The following is a 9,493-nucleotide window of genomic DNA, read 5'->3' as shown; positions in this document are numbered from 1 at the left end:
TAATGAAGAACCGTTGTAATGTGTGATCAGACATTATAAGACAAAGTGAGTTACGCCGGCCTCAATGAATAATCAAATGGTAGCAGATGACATGCAATATTTTATGGAAAAAATTGATGAACACCTTCAAGTCCAAAAAAATAATGGGTTTGAGATGTGAAATTAAAGTGTTAATTGATATGCAATTTCTGAAAATGTTAGGAAGAATCATTTGCAAGATGTAACCTAGAGATTTTAGTGTCTGTGTCCACAATTAATATAGAAAATAATATGTATTTGTTTAGATTTATATATATGTTATGTCTTTTATTTTTAATAATCTAATGTCTTTTATTTATATTTTATTTAATGAAATGTTATTTATTTTAATTAAAATGTTACACAAAACACTTGTATTTTTTTTTTAATTGTAACATGGAAATTCTTTTAGGGCGTCATCATTCGGTTATTTCTTAGAATAAATGGTAGGAAAGTGATGTTAATGTAATGTTGAGGTAGACTTAACTTTTAGATATATATGGTTGCTAGAAATATGGCATACCACATAGGCTTATTCAACACATATTGTCAACAAATGTAATATATCCTTACAATCCTTAATAAATAACAGATGCATGATGTTAACGTTACATCAACACATATAGTTTAGAAATTTTACTTAAAAAGTAAAATAATAGTTAGTTACGGAACATTTAATAACAGATGCATTAATTGCAATTAGGGGCATTGAGTTCTCTTGTCAACTACGTTCAAACGTACGCTGATTTCCAAAACATAGTAAACGAGTTGAACAAAATTAGAGATATGATTCTGTCATATAGCTAAAACAAAGTAGAAATCTAGCGAAAGCAGTCAAATATTATATTCCCACTGGTTTATGTCTTCAATCAAAGCCGGGAAGCTTCAGTGTCATCACCATTGTTTGGTTACACTCTCCTTCACTTCCTATAAATATCCATCAATTCTTCTCGCTTTCCATCACTTAATCAAATCCCACTTCCACAACCACACATCCATTACTTTAAGAAGCTCCTGATCCTCCGCCATGGCTGACGTTGACCGGAGGAAAAGAATCAAAATTGAAGATAAGAAGGTAAAGGGGACATTGGTTTTGATGAACAATCACTCCATTTCCACCATCAAAGACGAGGTTCTTTTGGGCCGGAAAGTTTCTCTGCAACTCATCAGTGCCGCCCACTGTGAATCTACTGGTAAGCCTCTTTGATCGATGAGATTTTCCTCTGATTTTGTCATTGGATGCTTCGTTGGGTTGTAACGTACAACCCAATAAAGCAATAATAGTCACCCATCCACACTATCTGGACTTGTGGTTCATGACCATGTGGCATTCCAAGTGTTCGATTATATGCTTCAGTGAGTTGTACAGTACAACTCAGTAAATCTGCCAAAACCACCGTTGACAGCGACGATATCGCTGGGCCGGTGGATGCATCCATGATTCAACTCCAAGCTTTATTGGATTGCACAGATTGTACGGATTGTACTGTACAAATCCATTAATGCTCTCAAGATCACCATTAGTACGGCGATCGAAGTATTTATTAATTCCTTGCATCACCAGTTAATTATCTGTTTAATATCATTCAATTTAATAGTTTAATTAACGATTTTTTTTTTTTTGGTAATTTCAGCCAGGGGTATCAGAGGGAAGCTAGGAAACGAGACAAACTTGAAGAACTGGGTGAGCACAGTGATCACTCGTTCAACAAAAGGCGATTCAACCTTCGATTTAGACTTCGATTGGGAAGAAGAAATCGGGGTTCCAGGGGCTTTCTTGATCACCAACAGACACAACTCAGAATTCTACCTTAAAACTTTGACATTAGAAGATGTTCCAAATTGTGGCCGGGTTCATTTCATCTGCAATTCTTGGGTCTACCCAGAAGAACATTACAACAAGCAATATCGCATTTTCTTCTCTAATCAGGTAAATTTTAGTGTTAAAAAAATGATTTTGGTAGAGTAGTAGAGTACCCTCATCATTGACTTTCTCATCTTTTTTCTACCCTTATCTTTAATTCGGCTATTTTTTCTCATAGAGTTAATCAGATCTAGCAGCAGGCTTTCATTGACTTTTTATTTTAGACTTTTACTATCCTACTTTTGTTTCTTCCTATTATTACAATATTGTACTATGAAATTTGAAAAATCCTCCCAGTTGTATCAAAGTCATCCAAATACGAGATCCATTTTGTTCCACAATCAATTTGGAAAAATAATATCCACACCAAGATTTTGTTGGAGTTTAATATACGTAGTGTAGAAGGAATCTTTTCATTTTAATAAACATAAGAGAGAATGGAATTAGATTCCAACAGCATCTTTCTTTCCCAACCAAACGTCTCATCATCATAGGAAAGTTTGATTCCACAATACAAAAGTGGCCTAAAAGTACAATACTATGATTTGACATTTTTCAAAGCACAATTCTAAAACATGATTATTTTGGTTACAGACATATCTTCCATGGAAGACACCAGAGGGTTTACGCCATTATAGAGAGGAAGAGCTGGAGGAGTTAAGAGGAAATGGGACAGGAAAGCGTGAAGAGTGGGAGAGGGTGTATGACTATGATGTCTATAATGACTTAAGTGAACCAGACAAAGGTTCAGACCATGTCCGCCCTACTTTTGGTGGGACCCCTGACTACCCTTATCCTCGTAGGTGTAGAACAGGCCGACCTCCTTCAAAAACAGGTTAAAAATTCTTACTTAATCGGCTTAATTGGTTAAGCACTTAATCTATGGTTGTTTCTTTTTGGCTTAATACATACAGTCACAGACACTATAATTGTCATTTTCTGAAATATTTTTTGAACTACAGATCCAGACACAGAAAGCAGGGTTCCGATTCTGCAGAGTTTAACGATTTATGTTCCCAGGGATGAAAGGTTTAGTGACTTGAAGATGGGAGATGTTTATGCTTATGGGATAAAACTCGTATCTCAAGGGTTACGACCTGGTTTTGAAGCTGTTTTGGACAAGATTTCAGATGAAATAGTGGGGACGCTTGAAAATATTCTAAAACACAAATTTGAAAGTATACCAAGCAACAAATTTAATGAGTTTTCATCATTTGAAGATGTACTAAAGCTTTATAAAGGTGGACTTCCAGTACCAAAATTTGAGTTTCTAGAAAGCATCAGGGAGAAAATTCCATTTGAGTTTTTCAGAGAATTGTTTCGTTCTGATGGAGAACACGGGTCAAAATTCCCTGTCCCACAAATAATCCAAGGTACTTTCTCTAATACAATGATGAGGGCGTTTACGTCTTTTTACCCCTATTGACATTACTGTTTTGGTTTGATGATTCCAACAGGGGATGAATCTGCATGGAGGACAGATGAAGAATTTGGAAGGGAAATGTTGGCTGGGATAAACCCTGTTGTGATCAAACGCCTCCAAGTAAATTTCATCTTTTTAATTCATGAAATGACTACATACTTTTATTCATATGTTTTTGTTATAGCATCCTATTTTCATTTCTTTCTATGATGCATTCTATTTTAACAAAATCTACCCAATTATAGCAATATCATTCAAATACAAAAGCAATTGGATATATATTTCAAAGTACAATGCCTTAATAAGAAATAAATAAAAATACGTTGCTATTTCTTTCATTTAATTGACCTGTTATAATTTTGTTGCTTGCAGGAGTTCCCTCCATGTAGCAAGTTAGACCCTAGAAAATTCGGGAACCAAAACAGTACATTGACTGAAGACCACATAAAACATCAGTTAGATGGATTGAGTGTCTTGGAGGTAAGTTAACAATTATGGATCTGATATTTGAAGTTTTATGTTCCGAATATATAAAATTTATGCAATTTATTGTTTGTTGGTTTTAGGCAATCAGTTACAACAAGCTGTTTATATTAGATCACCATGATCCATTGATGCCGTATCTGAGGGGTATAAATGAAACTTCCACCAAGACATACGCCACACGGACCATCTTGTTCTTGCAAAAAGACGGGACTTTGAAGCCAGTAGCAATCGAATTGAGTTTGCCACATCCTGATGGTGATGAATTTGGAGTTATTAGTACAGTTCACACACCCGCAAAAGAAGGGGCAAAAGGGACAATTTGGTTGTTGGCAAAAGCATATGCTAATGTAAACGACTCAGGATACCATCAACTCGTTTGTCATTGGTAAAATTTCTTTAAATCCTAATTCGCTACTGACATGACTAAACAGGTTGTACTGTGTTTTTCACGTATCGTAGACTGATGTCAATGGAACAAAAATTACAACTTTTTGTCACATTGCATCAGTGTCGGTCAGTCCAGTGCATGCCAAACACAGTATAAAACCGTTAGGAAACCCTAAACCCTAAAAGATGAATAAAATTAGAAGATGTAATATGTTCTAAATTTGAGTTACAATGCAGGTTGCATACTCATGCTTCAATGGAGCCATTTATAATTGCAACAAATAGGCAGCTAAGTGTACTTCATCCAATTCATAAACTATTGCATCCTCATTTCCGTGACACGATGAATATTAATGCCCTTGCACGCCAAACCCTCATAAATGCTGGTGGACTTCTTGAAAAAACGGTTTTTCCTGACAAATATGCCATGGAATTGTCGTGTAATATGTACAAAGAGTGGGCTTTCACAGATCAAGCACTTCCTGCTGATTTAATCAAGAGGTACACCCAAAATAAAACCCAAGACACTTTCTAGCGTTTGATATATATTTTATTGAATTTTAAACTATATAATAACAAAAAAGAAACATTCTAAAAATCTACCGAATTATAAAATTGTAATTTCAGAGGATTAGCCATGAAGGACCCATCCTCCCGCCATGGGGTCCGCCTCATTATCCAAGACTATCCGTTTGCAGTCGATGGGCTCGAGATATGGTCCGCAATAAAATCATGGGTAACCAACTACATTAACATCTACTACAAAAACAACAATGAAATACAAAACGACACCGAGCTTCAACAATGGTGGACCGAGGTCCGAACCAAGGGTCACGGGGACAAAAAACACGAAGCGTGGTGGCCCACAATGCAAACCCTTGATGACCTCATCCAATCATGCACCATCATCATATGGACTGCTTCCGCCTTACACGCAGCGGTCAACTTCGGGCAGTACCCTTACGGAGGGTACCTCCCGAACCGACCCGCCACGAGTCGCCGGTTCATACCTGAACCGCTGTCTGCTGACTATGACGAGCTCGAGACGGACCCCGAGAAGGCGTTTTTGAAAACCGTGACACCGCAGCTTCAAAGTGTGCTTGGGATTTCATTGATTGAGATTTTGTCGAGGCATTCGGCGGATGAGGTGTTTTTAGGGCAACGGGATACGCCCGAGTGGACAGATGATGACATGGCGTTAGACGCATTTGAGAAATTTGGGGAGGATTTGAGGGAGATTGAAGGAAGGATTTTGGAGATGAATTTGAATGAGAAATTGAAGAATAGGAATGGGCCGGCTAAAATGCCTTATACTTTGCTTTATCCGAGTAGTGAAGTCGGGCTTACGGGTCGTGGGATTCCAAATAGTGTCTCGATTTGAAGTGGGATTTCGTCATAGGTATTGTGAGTTACCTTTGAAGTATGGTGTGTTGAATGTTTTTTTAGGTTTGAAATCTTGTTTTTGTTGTGTAACATGGTAGTTTGTGTTTGAAATCTTGTTTTTGTTGTGTAACATGGTAGTTTGTGACAATAAACTGTAGTTGGTAAGTTTGGGTTTGACATTTTGTATATAATTTAATAAACTACCAATAATGATGCATTTGAGAAATCAGTAGTTCGTCAATTTCAATTTCTTTGTTTTTCATAAAAAGTAGGCCACCACAAAACAAGTCCTATTAATTCAAGTCACGTGATAACCACATGGTAAGACACTTGATATATAAGTGGTTCAAAGAGTCAAAACATGTGCACATATCTATCTATCTATCTATATTTCATTTGATGCAATCACTAAGGTTCATGATCAAATACAAATTCACATCATGCACGAGAACTCCCTTCACCAAGATTCAAACCTGCACAGCGCGATAGCACATCCTGCATTTTAACATGAAATTTAAACCAAATAAGCTTTCTAGATCTATTTTCAATAATCAGAGTATACATAAGGGCAATCACGTCTTTTTGCATAAACATGAGACTCGAGAGTAAGTCCATGTCCTGCTTGTGATTTTCATTTTTTTTTTTTTTGGGGGGGGTTTGAACATGCCTGATATGAGACCGAGCCATCACCAGACTCAGCCTTTTGTTTCTCATGAAGTTGGTTTGCAGTTTGACCTAATAACAGCCCGTGGACCAACTGCAAGAATATTAAGATGCATTCTAAACATTTTCAGAGATTAAAAAAAGAAGAAAAAAGTGGAGTGTGTGAAGTAAGACAATTGTTTGAGATTTATTTACTTTTACTTTCAGTTATTGTATAATGATATTCTAATAAACTAGATTTATATCATTTCTGTATTCTTAATAACTCTGACATATGCAACTTATTTAAATTACTGTTGACTTTATTTGAATAAACAATAACATATATATTTGAAGTACAAAACTAACATATATATATATTTTAATACATCAAAGATTACTTAAGGAAGAAGTTAAATATGCATGTACTAAGCACCCAAATATAAAACCTGGGCATAAAAATTACAACTTGGTCCCTGTGATTTACTCAAAAAAAAAGTGCAAGTTTGCCCCAAGTTTTAAAATTTTGTCGGAATCATCCTTATGTTTGCATTTCGTTGTGGATTTAGTCCCTCTGACAACAGCAAGCAAGCCTTTAATTGGATCAAGTTTGTGATTTTGAGTAAAGCATATGGACATTATCCACAACAAAACACAAATTTCGGGACAACTAGGGGAAATTTTCATAAACTGGATCAAACTTGAGATTTTGAGTAAAATGAAGGAGCAAATTTGTAATTTAGTCTATTTAAAACTAATAAGTAAAAGGGTTTTATTGAAACTCTATAATCAAACATAAAAAAGAAAGATACTAAAAAATATTCTGTTTTAGTGTAAACAACATTTAGAGATGATAGTGACATCATTTTTAGACCAAAATAGTAAAAAAGAAGATAGTGACAGCATTACCCTTAGCAACTTTTCCACTGAGGTTTGATGTAAGAATTGGCTAGCTCTTTCTTTTTCCTGGCTCAAACCAAATTCAGCCTAAAACACACAAAACATAGGTAAAATATAAGCATAAATTACAAATTTGGTCCCTATGCTACATCATTTTTATAGTACATTGCCCAAAAAAGAAATCTTTATAAAAAAAAGATTTTATTTTGGACCACACCCAAAGAACCTGATCTAGCACAGGGACCAAAAGTGTAATTTACTCAAAATATGACCTTCACAACATAATCAGCAGATGAGTAATGCTGAAGCCACTGTGGAACCAAGAAGTTGTAGTAATTTTCAGTACTTGACAGTACTGCTCCCTCAAAGTTCTCATAATAGCGCATATCCCCCCTCCCAATTTCCACAAAAAAAGTTGAAACATGTTTTAGCAAGTCCCTGCAAACTGATTTACCATCACGATCCTCATTGATCTGTAAAAAAAATATATATATATAAATAAATAAATAAATAAATAAATAAAAAAGTCAGATATTCCTCTAAGCAAACAAGGGTAAAATCGTAATTCATCATGATTCTTCAAACATACTAGACAAATTGCAGCTTCTAATAACTTGGGATACAATTCAATGCACACCTGATATGCATAACAAAAACTTAGAATCCAACAAATTAGGCAATAGTAAAAAGTTTAATGGTGATGTTGATGTTTAGTTTACCAGATCATGGAAGCAAGAAATGGAGAGATTACTAAGAGAAGCTGCTTTTCGATCTTCAACAAAGTATCGATCAAGGTACAAGAAGAAACCTCCAAGACATTTTGCCATGATTTTGTATTTTGACCACATGTTCCAAAGCTCGTATAACAGAAAGAGATGTGATTTATCTTTCACAGCTGGGATGACCTGAGTTCATTCCAACACTTTATATATATATATATATATATATATATATATATATATATATATATATATATATATATATATATGATAGTAATATAGACTCTAAACTTCACCATAATGCATAGAAGTAAGATGAACAAGCTATAGATGTTGTAGAGAATTTGAAGTCTCACCCTTGAAGTAATGCCATCTTCCAAAGCTTTCTTGAATATGTCATAGAGCTTTGCACAGTATTCGTAAGGAGGATGTTGAACACACATATCATACACACAGCTGCCAAGAGTAAAGGATATATAATCAGAATATAAGTACGTAAAAGTATGTATGAAGGAAGCAAAGATTGTTTTATATCAGAAGGATACTCGTAGAGTTTCATGTATTCTTCACAAGTGAATAATGCACTGGTGGGGTACCCATCCAGTATCATAAAGGCCTTCGCAATTCCTTCATTCAATATACTTAAGCCTTCTTCCGGTGTCAATTTTTTCTTCATCTCGTATCCAACAGTTCTTCAACAAATTCTGAAAGCAGAAACGAATCTAAGCCTCATTTACAAACAGATGAAAAGAAAATATAAACAAACCACTAATTAACACTATAAATCTATAATCCGGGCTCTTTCAGATAATGCTCCAACATACCACCCTACACGAAATCAAATCCATAAAAAACCAGATACAATTCGAAATCCGAACCAATAGAGCTTGTGTGGTAGCTCTAGGAGATCAAAATCCCCTTAATACGCATGAACAATGCAGCCACTCAGTCAGCAGGCAATACCTGTACCGGTACGTTTGTGCGTACTCCGCAAGTTGAACAATCTAGGGTTTTGGGAAATTCTTCATCAACATTTCGAAATTGGGTAAAATTTACAGAGCATACATACGCACATAACTATAGATGATGAATATCAAAAGAAAATTTAGCAAATCACTGATGAAAATAATAATAATAATAATAATAATAATAATAGTAATAACTAGGGTTTAGAGGTTTACTCGGAGCAACGAGACTTGTGTGTGTTATTCAGAAGTTGGAAATTGCCTGAGAATGCGCCTCGACGGTGACACTGACACCAGTGCGTGTCGGAGTGAAATGAGGTTGTCGACCACTACCCATACATACATACGCACACATACACTTTTTCCATTTTCAAAGATCGAAACGCAGCGTTTTAGTATAATGGTAGATGTCATCTGATCTCCCTCCAAAACATGGTCTCTTCCTAACCAATCACATGGTCAACCCTAATTAACTTATTTGTAAAAAATAGACGCAAATGTTTTTTTTATCAAAGGTTACAATTAAAAAAATTATTATTTTAATAATAACGCTATTTCTAACTTGTTACAACATATCTATGAATGTATGTATCCATGAATTGATTAGATATTGGTAACAAACCAAGTGAGGATGAGCAAATGACTATTAATAGGACTGATTCATCATTTGACCATATAGCCGAAGGGCGAGCAAAAGATTTTTTCA

The 9,493-nt window shown here is 35.3% G+C and overlaps 2 protein-coding genes across 3 annotated transcripts; one reads left to right on the top strand and one right to left on the bottom strand.

The window, feature by feature from the left end:
* The first annotated feature begins 802 nt into the window (after window positions 1-802).
* LOC145014385 (putative linoleate 9S-lipoxygenase 5) lies at window positions 803-5,726 on the top strand. Its single transcript, XM_078972758.1, has 9 exons — window positions 803-1,211; window positions 1,653-1,948; window positions 2,477-2,717; window positions 2,845-3,255; window positions 3,340-3,425; window positions 3,678-3,785; window positions 3,872-4,176; window positions 4,416-4,679; window positions 4,806-5,726. The coding sequence occupies exons 1-9, from the start codon at window positions 1,046-1,048 to the stop codon at window positions 5,557-5,559; spliced, it is 2,631 nt and encodes an 876-aa protein (XP_078828884.1). The 5' UTR covers window positions 803-1,045; the 3' UTR covers window positions 5,560-5,726.
* Window positions 5,727-5,854: 128 nt separating this feature from the next.
* On the bottom strand, window positions 5,855-9,197 carry LOC145014386 (cullin-1-like). Of its 2 annotated transcripts, XM_078972760.1 has the most exons (10): window positions 9,004-9,197; window positions 8,786-8,899; window positions 8,368-8,526; window positions 8,179-8,278; window positions 7,823-8,008; window positions 7,693-7,740; window positions 7,376-7,576; window positions 7,113-7,190; window positions 6,229-6,318; window positions 5,855-6,056 (listed from the first exon to the last, which is right to left on the bottom strand). In XM_078972760.1, exons 3-10 carry the CDS (start codon window positions 8,496-8,498, stop codon window positions 6,000-6,002), a joined length of 891 nt encoding a protein of 296 aa, XP_078828886.1. In that variant the 5' UTR covers window positions 8,499-8,526; window positions 8,786-8,899; window positions 9,004-9,197; the 3' UTR covers window positions 5,855-5,999. The 2 variants fall into 2 exon arrangements, with proteins under 2 accessions (XP_078828886.1, XP_078828885.1); XM_078972759.1 differs by lacking the exon at window positions 8,786-8,899 and having other exon boundaries at window positions 9,004-9,195.
* Between the last annotated feature and the right edge of the window lie 296 nt (window positions 9,198-9,493).

Source organism: Lactuca saligna, chromosome 9 (genome assembly GCF_052625555.1).
Source record: "Lactuca saligna cultivar CGN05327 chromosome 9, ASM5262555v1, whole genome shotgun sequence".
NCBI classification, from domain to species: domain Eukaryota; kingdom Viridiplantae; phylum Streptophyta; class Magnoliopsida; order Asterales; family Asteraceae; genus Lactuca; species Lactuca saligna.
The sequence above is the reverse complement of the archived record's forward strand: the minus strand, read 5'-3'. Positions and strand labels throughout refer to the sequence as shown.